The sequence below is a fragment of the Myotis yumanensis genome, unplaced genomic scaffold (genome assembly GCF_028538775.1).
Source record: "Myotis yumanensis isolate MYYU_CA2020_CCGP unplaced genomic scaffold, mMyoYum1.0.hap1 SCAF_1, whole genome shotgun sequence".
Lineage (NCBI taxonomy): Eukaryota > Metazoa > Chordata > Mammalia > Chiroptera > Vespertilionidae > Myotis > Myotis yumanensis.
In genome coordinates, this window is record NW_027223752.1 from 30,593,490 (window position 1) to 30,613,155 (window position 19,666).

The 19,666-nt window shown below is 37.6% G+C and overlaps 1 protein-coding gene across 11 annotated transcripts in view; it reads left to right on the forward strand.

Moving 5' to 3' along the window:
• The window catches only part of NUMB (NUMB endocytic adaptor protein), a 136,806-nt gene that overhangs the window by 86,162 nt on the left and 30,978 nt on the right, over nt 1-19,666 (forward strand). For 8 of the 11 annotated variants that reach the window (XM_070417066.1, XM_070417051.1, XM_070417114.1 and 5 more), the window contains 3 exons: nt 3,573-3,713; nt 10,663-10,737; nt 16,662-16,694. In XM_070417066.1, the coding sequence (XP_070273167.1) occupies nt 3,588-3,713; nt 10,663-10,737; nt 16,662-16,694 (234 nt within the window). In that variant the 5' untranslated portion in view covers nt 3,573-3,587. The remainder of the gene's footprint in view (nt 1-3,572; nt 3,714-10,662; nt 10,738-16,661; nt 16,695-19,666) is intronic. The other 3 variants (XM_070417101.1, XM_070417120.1, XM_070417107.1) reach the window with 1 other exon arrangement.

Below are 19,666 nucleotides of genomic sequence, written 5' to 3' on the forward strand. Positions count from 1 at the left end.
ATTTTATAAAGGCTGCAAGTCCCTGTGACCTGATATCCCCTCTGATTAGCCACTATCCCCCTTTTGATTTGGTCACTATAGCAACTCCTGAGCTCAAAAGTCAAACCTCATAGGGGACATGTGAGGCCCTCCTTCTTAGTTTGTAAATATAGGCCTTTTGCTACTCCTGGTTTCCTTGTCTTATGGAAATGTAACCTTTGTAGCTCTGTAGCCCTGTGTTTCTTCCATGGACCTCCTTAATTTTTCTAAACCTGCTTTTTTCACCCCTAAAAATTCCTATTTCAAAAGGGGACTTTTTCCTTGGCTTGATGGAGGGAAATGGAACCTTGGAAACTCGGGGGGTTAATTCCAATCAAATATCACGAGTTTTCCTGAAAAAATAAATAAAAATAAATAAAAAGATTCCCAGGTGATTCTAATGTGCAGCCAAGGTTGAGAACCACTGCACTAGAGCAAAGTGAGCCTGGAGCAAGTTACTGTTGCGGTGGGGGATGGAGGGAAAGCAAAGGTGAGAGACATAAGTAAAATCAGAGTGCCTAGGAAAAATTAAAGGGAAGATATCCTAAAACTTTCAGGAAATCTCCACCAATGAAGCAAAGAAAAAAAAAGCCTCTATTATTCTGTGAGCAACAAACCAAATTGGGTTGGGGTCTCAGACAATTCACTCATATGATTGCAAAGACAGACAGAAACTCCCGGATTGGAGAGGGCTCCCTTGAGGGCTCCCAGATTGGAGAGGGTGCAGGTCGGGCTGAGGGACCCACCCCCAGTGCACGAATCTTTGTGCACCGGGCCCCTAGTCTAATATGATGGGGGTCTATTTTATCTTTTAGTTTCTTCAAATTTATAGTACAGAATGAGTGATCTACATAAAGGCAGAGGATTGAACTACTTTTTGTCATATATGTGACAGGCACTGTGTTAGGATGTAGGGGTACTATTTAAACAAAATATAGTCTACTATTAAGGAAATAGAAAGTTGCTAAAAGTTTTGATGAGTACAGTCATAGAAGTAAGCTGTAGGTGTTAACGGGAGTCATATGAAATGGAAGGACCTAACCCAGGCCAGGTAGGGGCTTGTCAGAAAAAAATGCTAGCTTTCTTGAAGACTCCTGAACTGACTTACTAAAAGATGATGAATAGACTTTAACCAGAGGCAAACAGGAGAAGGTCTTTCTAGGCACGGGGAGGAACATATACAGACGTTCTGAAAGAGGGCCTGTCTTGTTTGGAGAATTGTAGTTTAGTATGGCTGGAGCTTAGCATGTGAATGGGGACTGGTGAAAAGATTGGTGAGTGAAACCAAATGAAAAGGACTGTGTTTGCCCTGCTTAGGAATTTGGGCTTGAAAGTGAACTGAAGCAATTGAAATTTTAATCAGTGTAATTGCGTGGTCAGATTTGTGTTTTAGAAAGCACTCTGGTAGTAGTCAGGAGAACAGAGTGGAATGGACTTCTCTTGGAAGCAAAAAGACCATTAAGTGAAAGGCTTTTGAAATAATTTAAGCAGAAATATCTAAGGCTAGTAGAACTCGTGGTGGTGGTTGGGGAATGAATTAAAGATATACTAAGGAGGCAAAATCAGTGGAGTCACTGATCAGAGAAAGGGTAATTGCAGTGATGACTCTTAGGTGTCTGGCCTAACTAACTCGGTAGGAGAGTGGTCTATTTGTTAAGAGAAAAAAATTAAGTAGAAAGGACTCACTTGGTCAAAAGATTCTTAGAGTGCCAATTTGAGCAAGGCGTATAGGTGTTTTTCATTTTCTGGTATTTGTGTATATTTTTTAAGTGTGATATGAAAGAGTATAACAGTATGTATAATCAAGGAAGCTTATGTAATTCTTTTTGGAAGTCTGTTAGATTAAGGTGGACTCTCATTTAGCTTAGTTTAGGAAGGAGTGATCTACTTCAAGGCAGAGTATTAGACTACCATTTGTCCAGCCCTTTGATTATTTAACATCTACCTCCTATGCTCTGTAAATCAGTTTTGAATTGAGAAATAATAAGCTCATTTTTAGAAAATCCAGAGATTTTTTACATTGCCATTTGTCTGTCAGACTTTTTACCTTTTGAGAAGATATGTGGTAAGATTGACTTATCTGTGTAAAGTAGCTAATTTGATAATAGTTCTGTTGTGTCATTATGCATTTTAAAATACAAAATGACTTTCCTCAGAATGCAAACTTTGATTTTCAAGTCTTTCAGTGGTGTCACGTGGCAATCAATGTTTAATCTCTTGCTGTTTAACACTCCTGACAAAGAGGATGTTTCCTTTATGTAGCTTTGTCACTCATTTTCTCAAGTCTAGATTTCTTTTAGGCTGTGAGGTACCTAAAATAATGAGCACTGCAACTTAACAAAAAATTGGAGGTATTTATTTTATTTTATTTTATTTATTTAATTAAAAATATTTTTATTGATTTCAGAGAGGAAAGGAGAGGGAGAGAGAGATAGAAACATCAGTGATGAGAGAGAATCATTGATTGGCTGTCTCCTGCAATCCCCACACTGGGGATCGAGCCTGCAACCCAGGCACATGCCCTTGACCGAAATCGAACCCAAGACCCTTCAGTCCGCAGGCTGACACTCTATCCATTGAGCCAAACCAGCTAGGGCTAGAGGTATTGATTTTAGATTTTGAGATTTGCTCTGTAAAGGGACACTTACTCATTATGTTTATTCATTGGTTCTTGAATGTTCTGTTATTTCTTATCAGTTAGGTCTTCCTTCTCTATAGTTTTGTGATTTCTGCTGCACCTTTGAAAGCAGTAGAGAAGTGCCTCTTTCAATAACAAAACAAAAAACTGACTATAGTTTAATACTTTTTAATTTACAGAGTTAATGATGAGACTTGTGCTACTTCATTAATTCGTGCTCAATCCCCAGTAGGGGGTGTGAGGAAGCAGTTGATGAGTGATTCTCTTGGACTTCTTTCATATCTGTAATGACTATAGATATGAAAGTACATTCTGATGTCATATTGCTTGTAAGAAATTTCTTCTTTAGAATAATTTTATCCTAGTAGAACTTTTCCTTTAAACACGTTTAAAAGAAACTTTATTTTATTCCTTTTTGTAAAACACCCTTTTATAAAATGGTGACTGTAGTCCCTGCTTTGCTTACTATCTTCAATAATAAGCCAAAAAGGTCCCCAGATTTCAATGTTTCAGACTGAATTTTTTTCCTAAGAAGTATGAAAGTTTTCAGAAATTTTTAACAGTGTATAGTTTGGCCTACATGTACAAATTTTCATTTTTAGGCGTGAGAATGGATTTGAGAGGTAGATCAATAGGGATATACTCATTGAATTATTATAATTAAAGTCTCAGAATAACATCTGTGCAAATCCTAAAAGGTTATTGTTGTTTTACGAGACTAGTATTCTAATTGTCTTCAAAATGTGAAATGATTTGTTTGAGCTTAGTATTAGAGGAAGTATACTAATTGCTCATTTCCCCCCAAACCAAAATCTTTACTTTGATACATTAGTTTTTCATTAATATTGTAAACCAAAATTTAAATATGTGAGAAGGTAATAATTACTTTTTCATATTTCTTTAACTCTGTCTGCAGGTTGTAAAAATTAAAATGAACAAACTACGGCAAAGTTTTAGGAGAAAGAAAGATGTTTATATTCCAGAGGCCAGTCGTCCACATCAGTGGCAAACAGATGAAGAAGGGGTTCGTACCGGAAAATGTAGCTTCCCAGTTAAGGTAAAAGATCACGTTTCTATAAATGTATGTGTAAAAAAGAATGGGCAGTTTATTATATGTGAAGTACCATTAATTAGGAAAGTTAAAAGAAAAGCCTCATAAAACTAATCCTATTAATAAAAGCCTATGTGGTCATGTCGCCCTCACACCGTAACGAGCGATCACCAGGAGGCTGCGGGCGTGCACGGGTGGATGGGGGCTTGATGCTGCATGCGCAGCGTGGAGGTGGGTCCCACGGCTCCGTGTGGTGAGGCTGGGGGTCCCGCGGCGAGGCCGAGGTCCCGTGGCTCAGGCAATCCATCAAGGCCTACCTCTTTGGGGTGATTGATTGTGGGGCTCCTGCACTGTGAGAGGGCACAGGCCAGGCTGGGGGACACACACACACACCCCTCTGGTGCACGAATTTCGTGCATGGGGCTTCTAGTATCTTCATATTCTGTTTCAGTGATAGATTTAATAAAACAGGTTAAAATTAGTAATTTTTCTCTTTATATTTAAACTAGAAGCCCAGTGCATGGATTCGTGCACTGGTGGGGTTCCTCGGCCTGGCCTGCGGGGATCAGGCCAAAACCAGCTCTCCAGTGTCCCCCAAGGGGTCCCAGATTGCAAGAGGGCAGTTCTCAGGTGAGGCACCCTGGGATCGGACTCTCTCCTCTCTGGTTCTGGGTGCGTCACCTGAGAAACACAACTGCAAAGTCATCACAGCTTGGCAGCTCCTGCATTCCCCCTTGTGGTCGATGTGCTTCATAGTTACTGGTCAGTAGGCTTTTATATATATAGACTAGAGGCCCAGCGCACAAAATTTGTGCATGGGGGGGTGTCCCTCAGCCCGGCCTGTGCCCTCTCGCAATTTGGGACCCCTTGGGTAGGGTCCTAGGCCTAGCCGGCGATCAGGGCCTATCGGGGCTTTCCTTCCGCCGGCAGCTGTCCCCACCCCCACCGCTGCCACTGCTTGCCATCTGTGCGGCGCTGTCCCCTGCCACTGGTCACCTCCCTCTGTGGGTGACCGGAGTGGGGTGCGATCACTTGGCTGGCCTGGGCCTCCCTCTGTGGGGTGATTGATCACGGGGCCCCCAGATCGATCGCCCAGCAGAGGGAGGCCCCCTTCCCCATTGATCGCCCCGCCGGCCGGTGGCCAGGGTCTCCCTCTTTGGGGCAGTTGATTGCAGAGCCCCCCCATCAATCTCCCTGCAGAGGGTGGCCTGGGCCTCCCTCAGCGGGGTGATCGTGGGGCGATGGCGGGGCCCCCCGACCAATCGCATTGCACCCGCCTTGGCTGGCCTGGCTCCAGTGTGTGTCATAGTGTGGTCATCCAGACAGTCGTTCTGCTGTTTGGTCGTTCGGTCAGTTTGCATATTATGCTTTTATTAAAATCGGATGTTTTCTTTGTGTACCTTTGTCACAATTTTCTCACGTAGATATCTCTTTTAGGCAAGCAGAGTTAAAGAACTCACACTTCTTCATCTCAATGCTTGGTACAAAGCTATAGTAATCAAAACATTGTAATTCTGGCATAAGGAATGATGTATATAGAACAGTGATGGTGAACCTTTTGAGCTTGGCGTGCCAGCATTTTGAAAAACCCTAACTTAACACTGGTGCTGTGTCACATATATAAATTTTTTGATATTTGCAACCATAGTAAAACAGAGACTTATATTTTTGATATTTATTTTATATATTTAAATGCCATTTAACAAAGGAAAATCAACCAAAAAATTAGTTTGCATGTCACCTCTGACACGCGTGTCATAGGTTCACCATCACTGATATAGAACAATGAAAATAGAATTAAAAGTACAGAAATAAACCTATATGTCTATGGCCAATTGGTTTTTTAAAAGAGTACCAAGACCATTCAATGGGAAAGAGTAGTCTCTTCAACAAACTGGAAGAGAAAAATGGATTTTCACGTGGGAAAAATAAGAATTTAGACCCCCTGCCTCACACCATATACAAAAATTAACTCAAAATGGATCAACGACGTAAATATAAAAGTAAAAATTGCCATAAATCTCTTAGAAGAAAAAACATAGGGGTAAATCTTTATGACCTTGAATCTGGCAATATATTCTTTGATATGACACCAAAAGCATGAGCATCAAAAGAAAAAATAGATAAACTGGACTTCATTAAAATTAAAAACTTTTGTGCATCAAAGTATGTTTTCATAGGAGTGAACAGACAACTACAGAATGGGAGAAAATATTTAGAAATCAGATAAGAGTCTAGTATCCAGAATATATAAAAGAACCTGATTTTAAAATGGGCAAAGGACTTGAATAGAAATTTCTCCAAAGAAGATATACAAATGGCCAACAACATAACATCATTAGTTATCAGGGAAATGGCTTATCAGTACCACAGTGAAGTAACACATCACACCCAGTTGTATGGCTATACTTAAAAAACAAAAACAGAAAATAATGTATTGACAAGGATGTGAAGAAACTAGAACCCTTATATGTTGCTGGTGGGAATGTAAAATCATTCCGCTTCTGTGGAAAGCAGTTCAGTGGTTTCTTAGAAAGCTAAAACACAGAATTACCATATGACTAAGTAATTCCACTGAAAGGTATGTACCCCAAAGAATCAAAAACAGGTACTCAAATACATACAGGTACACTATGTTTATAGCACCACTATTGACAATAGCCAAAAAATGGAAACAGCCCAAATGTCCTTCAGTGGAAGAATGGATAAGCAAACTGCAAAGGAACATTACTCAGCTATAAAAAGCAGTCAAGTACTTATACATACTAGAATGTGGTGAACCTCAAAAACAATATACTAGTGAAATATGCCCGAATACAAAAAGTCACATATTGTATAATTCCATTTACATGAAATATTCAGAATAGGTAAATCCATAAAGACAGAATGCAGGTTATTGGTTGCTAGAAGCAGTGGTAAGCAAATGCTTAATGGGTCAGGTTTTCCTTTTGGTGTGAAAAAAAACATTTTGGAATTAGATAAAGGTGGTGATTACACAACACTGTGAATGTACTAAGTGACACTGAATTATTCACTTTAAAATGCTTAATTTTAGGTAATGTGAATTACATCTCAATAAAAAATGTTAAGATATTTATTATCCACTCCCAATAAATCATCTTAGCAAAATAAGAATAGCATAATATACTAGAGATATACTAGAAGTCTGGTGCACAAAAATTCATGCACTCAGGGGGTCCCTCAGCCCGGCCTGCGCCTTCTCACATTCCAGGACCCCTTGGGGGATGTTCTTTCCGGCTTAGGCCCACTCCCCAGGGGATCGGTCCTAAGCTGGCAGTCAGATATCCCTCTGGCATCCCAGGAGCCCTTAGGGGATGTCTGACTAATGGCTTAGGCCCGCTCCCCACAGAGACATCTTTAGCACTGCCACGGATCCTGCTGCCGCCACCACTGTGCTGGCCAGCCATGAGCTGGCTTCTGACTGAGCAATGCTCCCCCTGTGGAAGTGCACTGACTATTAGGGGGCAGCTCCTGCGTTGAGTGTCTGCCTCCTGGTGGTCAGTGCACATCATAGCAACTGTCGTTAGGGTCAATTTGCATATTACCCTTTTATTATATAGGATTCTTTAAGTGATTGAAAAAGTCTCCCAGAGTCATGCAGAAAACATTTACATTTAATTTAGGAGGAAGGTGAGGTTGCTTTATTCAACATATTTAGAATTGGCAATCATCTTTGCATAAGAAAATAAATAAAAACTGTAAATGTGGGAAATCAATACATTTTTTGTTGTGTTTGTTTCTGCAGATGATGTCTATATGAAAAACTCAAGAGAATCAACCAAAAAATGTTTCAAAGGATAGGAAATTGCAGGGTTTTGGGCTACTTATAAGATATACTAAAATCAATAGATTAAAAAAAAAACAGTTTAGTTAGAAAATATTATGGGTCTTCTGATTCTGGCAGAATGTGGAGTAATCTAACAAAGAAATACTACCAATATAAATATCTAGAAATACTGAATACATTTTCAAACTAAGTTTTACTCTTAAAACACAGCAAGCATTTAATAAGACAGATCTCTTTAGTAACGAGAAATTAAGAAGGGATTTGGAAGCTGATGGGTACATGCCCAGGCTGTGGGCTCAATCCCCAGTAGGGGTTATGCAGGAGGCAGCTGATCAATGATTCTCATCATTGATGTTTTTTTTTAATATATATATTTTTTATTGGTTTCATAGAGGAAGGGAGAGGGAGAGAGAGAGAGAAACACCAATGATGGGAGAGAATCATTGATTGTTTCCTGCAAGCCCCCCACTGGGGATCAAGCCGCAACCTGGGCATGTGCCCCTGACCAGAATCGAACCAGAGAACCTTCAGTCTGCAGGCTGATGCTCTATCCACTGAGCCAAACTGGTTAGGGCTCATTGATGTTTCTACCTCTCCCTCTCCCTTCCTCTCTGATATCCATTAAAAATATATATTGAAAATAATAACAAATTAGCCTTGGCCAGTGTTGTTCAGTTGGTTGGAGCATCAGCCTGCACAGCTGCAATGGGTTCAATTCCTGGTCAAGGACACATACCTAGATTGTAGGTTTGATCCCTGGTGGGACACATGTGGGAAGCAACTGATAGATGTGTCTCTGTCATAGCGATATTTCTCTCTTCTCCCCTCCCTTCCACTCTCTAAAAATCAATGGGAAAAATATCCTCAGGTGAGGATTAATTAAAATTTTTAAAAAACTAGACAGTAATATGTGCCAAGGTACCAAGAATGAGATGTCAAAATTTCTTAAAATGTCAGAACAGTGATGCAAACAGCTCAGTTGCTGAGATTATACTCTTTCCCAGTACTTGATTTTCCTTTTTCCTTGGACCAAGAAATTAAGAATATATTATTGGGCTTTGAAAAAAGCAACATGTCAACTGAACATGAAGGAATACTTTCTAAAGCTGAATTCAACCAGAGTTAATTTAAAAGTTCATTCATCACTAACTTCTAAACGAAAAATACAGCTTTCCAGAATTTGAGTGTAATATGCCTATCACTGTAGCATCTGACTGATGAAACAGTAGTCTTCAGTGACAAAGTACTCTATTATTTCTGGGTGTGACTTCAATTTAACCATCTAGAACTAGTTGACAGAGCCACCAAATCTTACTGGACAGGGCCCGAGCCCAGAGAGGGTTGCCTCGGGCAGACTGGTAGTGTGTGGGTTCTCGACTTTGTACAGGAAAGATTTCACAACACAAATCCAGGTGATTTTGAAAGTATATTTATTAAAGCTGAGAACAGTGAAACAAGGAAGGGCTTAGGATAGAAGCCTAGGCGGGGCTGCTTTGGCTCTCTAGAAATGTAATGGGAAAGAAGTTAGCCGAGGTGGGGCTGCTGTCAGCTCATGGAGAGTCAGCAAAAAGGGGCCTTGGAAACAGGTTCAGAGGGTTAGCCCGAGACAGCTCCAGGAGATGCATGCCTATGGGGGAAGAAGAGGAGAAAGGGAAAGGCGTGGTCTAAGGAGAGTGTGCTGGGACCTTTGTCTTGAGGGTTTTAAAGGCTGGGAGTTTAGGGGTGGTCTTAGGGGAGATCTCAATAGAATATTCATCACTTTCCAGGTGTGCCCTTTTAGGGTTGTGGTCTCCACTGATTGGTCAATACCAGGGAAGGGAGTCATTACAGGTCCTGGTTTTGCTGCTTTTCTTGACCTGGAGCTGAAATACAGCTGAGGCCTAGATGTTATCTCTAGGGAGGAAAGGTCAGGAGGGTTTGAACCGAATGACCAGCTATGGAAGAAAAGGCCACCCTGGGGGGAAGATCCAGCACCAGTTTTGCCTGTGGCTGGGCACCTGGGGCTTTCCACCCTGGTGACCTTCTGTATCTGCTGTAAATTGCTCAGCCCGTTTGTTCAGTCATCAGCTTGCTTTCTCTATTCCACTTGCCAAGAAATTGTCCTAACTGTTTACTATCCTGGCTCACAAACACTTGACATTTTTAACAGCCTATAATATTAAATTAATTTTTTTCCAATTTAATAGTAAAAAAGAGATAAGCAAAGATGACTAAATGTGGAAACTGTCTTAAAACTCACACTATCTCTTATTGAGCCAAAATGGCTGAAGCTAGCACTACTTAAATACCATCTTCAGCTGAAGACAAATGAAAATGTTGCAGGCGGGGGTGTCAGTTAAGGGAGGAAAAAAACACACTATAAATGGGTAAGGTTGTTAGATTTAAATCTTTATCTTCAGAATTAATAAGAGTTTCTAGAGATAAGTTTATTCTTCTCTTCCTGGGATAGCAGGGAGACACCCTTGGAAATGGAGAGTTCCCTTACAAAGGTAAATGTGCCCTACAAAGGATAGCTTCTACTTGGATTTCAGTGCTTCTCCATTGTATGCTGTTTCTTAAAATTGCCAGCCTAAAATAATCCTTATGCTAGAGAGATATTCTGGGGTGACAAAAATGTGTTCCCCTACAGCTGCTAGGCTGCAAACCCATACAGTCTATTCTGCCCTGAATACTGTAGGCAATTATAACACAGTGGTATTTGTGTAATGTGTTGCATTAGGATGTTAAGACAGCTAGATGTCACTTGGCAATAGGAATTCTTCAGTTCCATTTTAATCTTATTGGAGCACTGTTGTATTTGCGGTTTGTCTTTGACTGAAAGGTCGCTGTGCAGGACATGATTGTATATCTTCTTGGATTTTGTATGATTCATATTTGCCCTAAAGAGAGTATACTCTTTCATCTTAGAACTATATATAATGCATATTTACCATGTCAATGTAGAGAATATCCTAGCATGTAGAGAATTTTTATAAGTTTATTTGAGGCAAACTCTCTGCATGCCAGAAGTAAGATCGCAAATGCTGCAGAGAAAAATCCTTCCCAGAATGACAGTTTCCAGTTTCTTTTGATACATTTGGAATTGAGGGGATGGGGAGCTACTCAATAAACATAGCAAAAGCCCTAACTTTTTTCTTCTTTTTACAGTACCTTGGCCATGTAGAAGTTGATGAATCAAGAGGAATGCACATCTGTGAAGAGGCTGTAAAAAGATTGAAAGCTGTATGTATTTGATGGTTACCAGTATTGGTCTATATGCTGTAAATATTTTCTTGAAAGATTTTGCTCATAAATTTTAGTGACCCATAATCCAGTTCTTACTCTTAAAGCAAAAGATGTGAATTCACTGATAAAGAGTAGCTCATGTCCATCCAAAGGTGTAAATTATAAAGATCAACTTCTTCAATTTAGGCCAGACAGTATTCAAAAGGTTCTTCTGGTTCAGAACCATATTAAACAAGTAGTATGAAATCTTTCAGATAAATAATATTCTAAAGCCAGGATAAAATTGTTACAATTAGTGTCTTAACCTAACTGAGATAACTGGGTTATAAATTACTGATTTTAAATTTACTATAAGAAACGGCTTTTTAGGAAAAAATAGAAGATGGGGATATCTGTGTTGGGAGGACTTATTAATTTGACTGCTACTCCCAATTTCCTTTTGTACACCCCTCAAACATAAACAGTATGTCACCCTGCCTCTTGCACAAACTTCAGCATATTTGATAAATAATGTTTCCTTTCCTGTTATGCCATAGAACACATCCTAGGCACATGCCTGTGTATTTAATGAAAGGAGAGAATGGATTCAGAGTTCATAAAGGTTCAGATTAAAGTGTTTATTTCATATTTTGGATAGATTTGAAGAATGTTTCATAAACTCTGACAGCCCTCTTCACAACCTCCTTCTCTCCAGTGTTTCGCCTTCTCCACCCCCACCCCTTGCTCTGAAAGCTTTAAGCATTACTTCTGCATGCCTTTGCCCCGTATAGCATTAAATACTTGTTGCTTTGGATTTGCTGGTATGGTGGGCTGCCTTGATTTTGGCTACTAATGAGTGCTTTTTCTCAGTTTACTTAATAATGAAAACTTTTCTGCTTCTTGATACATTCTGTAGGACCTCTTTTCTATAATTCCTCAATATAAAAGATATAAAATCAAGGAAGCAGCCACTCAGAGAAATGAATTATATCTTGGAAGAAATGCCTAAATCTGTTGTAGAAGGGAAAGGAAGAGAAAAATAACTGATTATACTACGCAAAGAACTAAAAAAATAAAATAAAATATCAATGTAGATACAATATATACTATACACATACCTTTACCTTAGATTACCACAGGGCGTGTGCAGGAAGCAAAGGGTATGTTTACATACCCTTAGAGTCAGATTTTGGTCATTTAAATTCTTAAATGATTGAAGCCCTTCCTAGTCTTTCTGTGCTCTCCAATTACCATAATATTAAAGAGACTTACATCCATGTGTTATGGTACATGAAACTATAATTTATAGACTTGCTATGTCCACCTGAATATATACTTCCCAGTTAAATACAGCTTCAGAAAATGTAATTTTTCAAGAAATATAAAGTCAATCTCTTTAACAAAATAATTTTAAGTTCACTGGAAAAATAAGATGTTTAGCTAAGAACAATTTAACAGTTTAAGTAATGTAATGATTTGTCTTAAGTCATTTAAGGAATTATTTTTAATCCCCACCCGAGGTTATTTTGCCATTGATTTTAGAGAGTATGGAAGAGAGAGGGAAAGACAGAGAGAAATATCGTTGTGAGAGAAACACATCGATTGGTTGCCTCCTGCACTGCCCTGAGCAGGGCCCAGACCAGGGAGGAGTCTGCAACCGAGGTACGTGCCCTTGATCAGAATCGAACCCGGGTCCCTTCAGTCCGAAAGCCAATGCTCTATCCACTGAGCCAAACCAGCTATGGCTAAAGAACATTTTAAATGTCATAAACTACTGACTGAAAGCAATAGACAAATCAGTGAATATACTAGATGGACCTGAAACAAGCTATAAGTAGTTATTAAAGTCTTATAACTTTGTTTTTTAAATAATTCTTTATTGTTGAAAGTATTACATATGTCTCCCACCCCCCCCACCCCACCCCCCATTGGCTCCCTCCAACATCCTCTGTCTTATAACTTCTGTAGCTTACGGTTAGAAGGTCACTGTGGAATGAACCTTTAGAAAGTCTTTTAACTCAGAGTATAGCTTCAGGTTCACTCTCTAAATGAGGAAAATCTAAGGATGATTTAAATTTGACCAGAAGTTTTAAGAAATGGTATTTAGTTGTTTAATGAGTAGTTAACCCTCTTAACTGTCTAGGTTTTTTTAAAAGCCAGTCAGAGAAAGACAAGTACCATATGATTTCACTCATAAGTGGAATCTAAGGAGCAAAACTGAACTAACAAGCAAAATAGAGGCAGATTCATAAATGAAGAGCAGGCTGTCTGGGGGGTGAAGGTGGGCTGGGAGGGTGGAGGGATTGAGTAAAAATGGGAAAAAAAGAACTCAATGCAGACAACAGGTGGTGATTGCAGGGGATGGGGAGAATGAGTTGAGTGGAGATGGAGGAGGGTATGGAGGGATAGATAGTGATGGAAAAAAAGAGAAAAAAAAACCCTACTTTTAAATAGAAATATCTTTATTATATAGGTAGTAAATTTCATTGTATAAAATACAAATGAACAAAAACAGTACATAAAATCTCTTGCAATCCCAGAGATAGCCACTATTTACCATCGAGTTTTAGAACTAATTTTTTAGTTGAGTGAATGTTTTTGTTTTATTTTACCTTTTTTTTTATTTAACCAAGAAGATGAAAAACTATAAGCATGATTATTTGAGTGCAGGACTATTTAGATTATAAAATTTAGTGAGTTTTTATTTTCACCAGAAATAGGAACCAAATTTGTCACTTAAAAAATTATACCTATGCTTAAAACAGTGTCTGGCACACAGTAGCCACTCAATAAATATTTCTGGAATGAATATACAGAAAACAATTCAGTCCTCAATATGTGGTCAAATTGAATCTCATAATAATCACCATAACCATAATTGCATGTCATGTTTTTAAATCCTTTTGCATAACTTTAAAAGATCCTTATTTCCCTATAGTATTTTAAGATTTTTTTAATTGATTTTTAGAGAGAGAAAGGGAGAGGGGGAGAGAGATAGAAACATCAGTGATAAGAAAGAATCATTGATTGGCTGCCTCCTGCATGCCCCCTACTGGGGATCAAGCCTACAACCCAGGCATGTGCCCTAACCTGGAATCAACCATGACCTCCTGGTTCAAAGGTCAATGCTCAACCACTGAGCCACACCGGCTGGGCCATTTCTGAACTTTTCATTCAAGAAATTCTTTGAAAATTTTCAGACCAACCCTATCCAGGAGACTTGTAGCAAATGTTGTTATAATTTTACATAGGGAAACATGTACTTTTAAAAAATAAGCTTAAAGTTTTAGGTAACTGATGTCAATTTCCTATTTATTGTACTCGGACGTCCCCCTTGTATAAATACTCTTTCTAACACTGTACTGAGAAGATTGCAGCAAGTGAAAGTCTTCAGTTTGTTGTTCTTCTTAGATCATATTAATCACAAAAATTCATGATTTTGTCTTCTTTTCATATTTTTGCTATGCAGAAATTCTAGTTGCCTCTCTCCCTAACATTGATCCTAACAAACATCTGTAATCAAATATACCAGATGCTTATATTATGCCAAAAGCTATGTCTCTTTAGGTGTTTCTGTTTACTTTTATAGATCATAAAGCTTCCTCTTAGAGTTTTAAATAAATGCAAGCAAATATAAAAGTGTACAACCTAAAGATTAAAGAAAAATAGCATATCCATGGAAGTAGTTTGAATGTCAGTACTTTAAAATTTGAAGAATTATATAGCTCAGATGTACCAGTTAAATAGCAAAACAGTCACCTTAAACTTAACCACCTAAGTGATCTTTAAACTAAAAATCTAACATTCCAGTGCTTTTTAAATTTATGGGGAATTGAGGAAGCAGAATAGTTTGCAAGTATAGTTTTCTTTTTCCTCAAAGTAGCTCTTTAACATTTAGGATTATTTTAACTTCAATTAGAAGTTATCTGCAAACTTAACATTCTCAAATGAAGAGATACTAAAATAAAATAGTACTTTAAACATATGCTTCTTAGAGCCTACATATGTTTTGTTTTTTACTTTGTGTACATAAAGTTAGTTTATAGCTATTTTTAACTCAATTTACTTTGTGACATAATTTCACAAATTAACCACTTAGGGACTTAGATTGTATGGGATTTGTCTATGGATAATCTGTTGTTCATTTTCAGTGTCTTTATGTCATAGTGCTAGATGAGGAGTAATGTAATTTATCAATCTATTCTGTAAAAAATTTATCAGGCCTTTGATTATCTTGCTTGACACTGATCCAAAGTGCCCTTCCTTTTAAAAGGTCTTTTCTTCCCATTGTCTCTGTAAATGTGTCTCCCTCTGTCTTGGTTTAGACTAGTTTCATTATACTATCAGTTTCTAATATGTTGATTTTTTTATTCACTATTTGATATATTTTTTTCCTAATATATTTTTTTGTTTTAGCAGGTAAAAGAATCATAACTTAATTGTTTAAAAATATATATTCTCTAATAACTACCTTTTTATGCATTTTGCACGTCAACTTTTTTCATTAACATCCGAGATCTTTTATAAAAAGAAGTCAAACTCCATATTTAACAAGTGCTTTTCTGGAAACTAAATTAAATATTAATGGATCTCTTTCCCTTACCTCATTATCCTTAAGAATGGTGAATCTGTTAACTTTGGCTGCATCTTTAAAAGTTGATGGTTGCTCACAGTCTAACAAAACTAGGGTCATCAAACTTGGCAGCAGAGATAAAATGTCAGTCTTATTGTGATAACTACCCCAATTACTTTATTATTTTTCCAGCTTAAGTTCAAAACATTTTATAGAAATATTTGATACTGCTTATCATTTTCAAAACTTAGGGAGCAAGCAAACTATTCAGTTTTTGAATAACTTTATAAATTGTCTGAGAGTCAAATTTTAGGACAGTTGTCTTTTTCTAGATATTTGCCCATCATTAAAAACTGATTATAAAAAGTAAAGGCTTAAAGTATAATTCAACGAAGTCTAGAAAATGTAAAGAAACTTAAGCTAGCTTGGGTAAATTCGAATCCATCTTCTTTGCATAAATTCAGATTTCAAATGGTGGTCAGTTTTAAAGTTTGTATGTACTTAAAAATTGGTGCTGAGACCATAAATAGCTATGTCTGTCTCATGTGCATAATTTCAGGATTGTATACTTGTAACTGTCCATGCAAGTTCTTTTTCTAAAATAGTAACATTTAAAAAGAAAACAAAACCCTAATCCTTAAATGTCAGTTGTGGTCCACAGCTGTGGTTTTGTTCTCGTATGCTTGTTTTCTCTGCTCCAGTGAAATCATTAGCCTGTGTTCTTTATAGAAGATTTATTCTATTTGCAATAGAACATATTTATTATTTCCCCATGATTGCCGTGGAATTGATCAGCACATATACAGATTAATCCTATTGCATAAGTAAGGATTCTCTAAGTGACATCTTGAACTCAGTGAGAAAAAGTCTGACAGTGACCCTTGCTGCACATTCATAATTGAATTTTATGTGTTGCTATATGATTTTGTGATCGTTTGAATGTGAACTGGTTTTATAATTGATGACTTCCACTTTTCAGTTGAAAAATGTGTATGGAACTAATCTATTTACTATTCACTATTATGAAATTTAAAATGCAAATCTCACGAAACCAATATGTCCTAATATTTTTCTCTGCTACCAAATTTGGATAATCTCTGTTCTAAAAGTAGAGACTATAAACTAATTAATTGCTCTGCATGGATACAGGTTTGATTTCTTCTCATTCTTTCCATGGATTCTTAGGCCATGTAGTATGTTTCCCTGCATTTTCATGTCACTTCTGGTATGGATAACTCTTTAAAACTCACTCCCTCCCCTTCTCCTACTTTGCCCTTTACCCAACTTCCATATGTGCTTATTGGTGTGAAACCCTGGGACATTAAGCCCATACAATAATAGCGCTCGACTTGTCCCCCTGTTCCTCCAGGAAAGGAAGTTCTTCAAAGGCTTCTTTGGAAAAGTAAGTTTGATGCCACATTTGTGCTTGCTTTATAAGGAGTTACACCCCTAGTATAGCACTGACATATTTTTTTTTAAAGGAAATACAACTTTGGTATCTTTGTAATACAGCAATTGATTTGATTATATATGGAAATTAATGAATTGGAAAGTTGCTATCTATGGTATTACTTTGTCTGTTGATACTAAATCTGATGATTCCTAGGAAAGTCCAATAGCAAAGTAGGTTAAAAAAGGATTGTCTCTTTATTAAGACTAGGTGTTAAATTTAATTTGATATTGCAAAACTGTTCATATTAGTTGAATTTTTTAGAAGTGGGTTTTATTTAGTGTTCTATATTGACAGAGAAGTGGAAAGAAATATTAAATTCAAGTGAAAATTAAATGTATTGCAAATTTTACACTCAATGCTATTTTTTTCAATCTAAGTTAAATTTCAGGTGAAGTTCTACAGAGCCTAAATAATCTACCTAAATTCACAGATGTAATAAGTGGTAAAAACTATGATTTGAACCCAGATAATCTAACTCTGGAGCCCACATTCTTAATCACTATGCTATATAGTCACTCTGTTTTCCTATTATTTTACAAGTGAACTTTAAAAGATTTAGCCTTGAAAGATGCTAATAAATAAAGAGCTTCTGGGAAAATTACTTTTATTCTCTTTCTCCTTCAAAGGTAGTAAGTAATTAACTTTGGCTTTATCTCTAGTTAATTTACTTTTTTATTAGTTAAAGCATTAAAGAGTCTTTTTTGGGACTCTTTCCCCCTCCCCACGTGGGAGTCTGTACTTGTTCTTTAATAAATCTCCACTAAAAAAAAAAAAAAAAAAAGAGTCTTTTTTAGTGGTTCAAACTAACATTTTATTTATTTGGAGATATTTAAATCATACTAGTGAGTTTGACTCCCATAGGATTTCCTTAAAAGATGCTAAGTAATCCCATAATGGTACCCATGAATAAATGTGACTATCAGAATTTTTTCTTATGTTATTGCAGGGAGAATTATTTTTATGACAGGCTGATTTTATTCTAATACACAATTTTTAAAATTACAAAGTCATTCAAAGAGTTTGGAAAACAGAGGCAGGAGGAAGCATCACTTATAATCTTATCAGAAGTGTACTTTTAAATGCAAAACTACTTTGGAGCCTTTTAAATCTTTCAGGTTGCCATCATTCAACTCACTTTCACACTGTTTTACAAGAAATAGGCTGGGGAAAGAGACTTGTTTTATTGAGTTCAATTGTGGTTTGATAAAAGCTGAAAATGAAGAATTCATAGGACATATAACAGGGAGTTTTTATCCAGTACAGTTTCTCATGAATTTTGACTCTTTCTTAGCCTTTACATCATATGTGATTTAATGATCTCAGGATAACAAGAACAACAGTTATCAAGAAATGTTTCCATCAAACATTTGCATAACAGTAGGTAGATGTAAGAATTATCAGCCCTGATTCTGAATTTTTAAGTCATGGCCAGGAGAACTGCTTCCTCTTTTCACCAAGTTGCTACCTGGACCTGACTACCCAGCACTTCCCTGTTCCTGCTGATGGGTGCAGTGCCTCCAGAAACTTGAGCCATAGGGAACAGATACACCTGGGCCTGTTACCGGGCTCTAGTATTAACCCATTGTAAAAGGGAAGGGGGGAAAACACTGAGAACCCGAAATCATTTTTTCCAAAGTAGCTGCATTAAATTGCTCATTGTTTTAGGGAAGTCAGGAATATACTCAACTTTTTAGGAGGTATTACAGGCAGCTTCATTCGTGTATTTGGCCATACGAGGCCAGTACTCTATTACCAAGTAATTATTGGGCACTTAACATTTGAAAAAGGATTTCATAATTTTAGTATATTTAAGGAGCCCCATGAGCTAAATAATCTATATTCCTATTTTTATGAGGAACTGACTGAACATGGTGATATAAAATGCTTAGACCTCCCATCTATGTCTCTTTTTAAAACCATTGTATTAGAAAAACTTAGTGCAATCTGCCTCCTTGAGTTTTTCTCCTGTGTCCTGCTTACTATTCACACAAAACACTTCAATTCTGGTCACCAAATATGTGTAAATTTTTCCCACACTAAGCAATTCTCTGCAACACCAGCTGGGTGTCCTACAATTTAACTCAATTCTGACACTGCCTAGAGATAATGTCAGATCACACATGTTAAGGGTTTAGTCCCACAACAGTGCTCCCACTCTATGTCAGATGCAAATTATAAGTAGTCGGTCCCCAGGTTACTCACAACTTCTGTCCAGTTTGGCTACAAATTGGAGGTTACCATGATCTCTTCCTCAGGTTTGATTAATTTGCCAGAGCAGCTCACAGAACTCAGGAAAACACGTTTGCCAGTTTATCAAAGAATTTGAAAAAGGATAAAGATAAACAGCCAGATGAAGAGACACATAGGGTGAGGTCTGGGAGGGTCCCAAGCTCAAGAGCTTCTGTCCCTGTGGAGTTGGGGTGTGTCACCCTCCTAGTGTGTATGTGTTTGCCAACCTGGAAGTTCTCTGAACCTCGTAATATTGGGATTTATGGAAACTTTCTCACGTAGGCATGATCAGTTATTCCTTTTTCAGCTCCTCTTCTCTTTCTGAAGGATAGGGAGTGGGGCTGAAAATTCCAAGCTTCTAATCACGGCTTGTTCTTACTAGTGACCAGCCCCCCGCCCCCAGAGTCGTCTCATTAGAACAAAAGATGCTCCTAGTGCTCTTACTACTTAAGAATTTATAAGAGTTTTAGGATCCTTATTTCAGGAACAGGTCAAAGACCAAATATTAGAACAGGAGATGCTCATAATGCTTTAATCACTTAAGAATTTACAAGGGTTTCAGGAGCTCTGTGCTAGGAACCTAGTGGCTGAGACCAATATGTTTTCTATTATGTTACAGGCATTTACTTGTATTCATATAGAGCTTTCTAGTTTATGATATGCTTTGACCTACTTTCCAATTTGCTACTCAC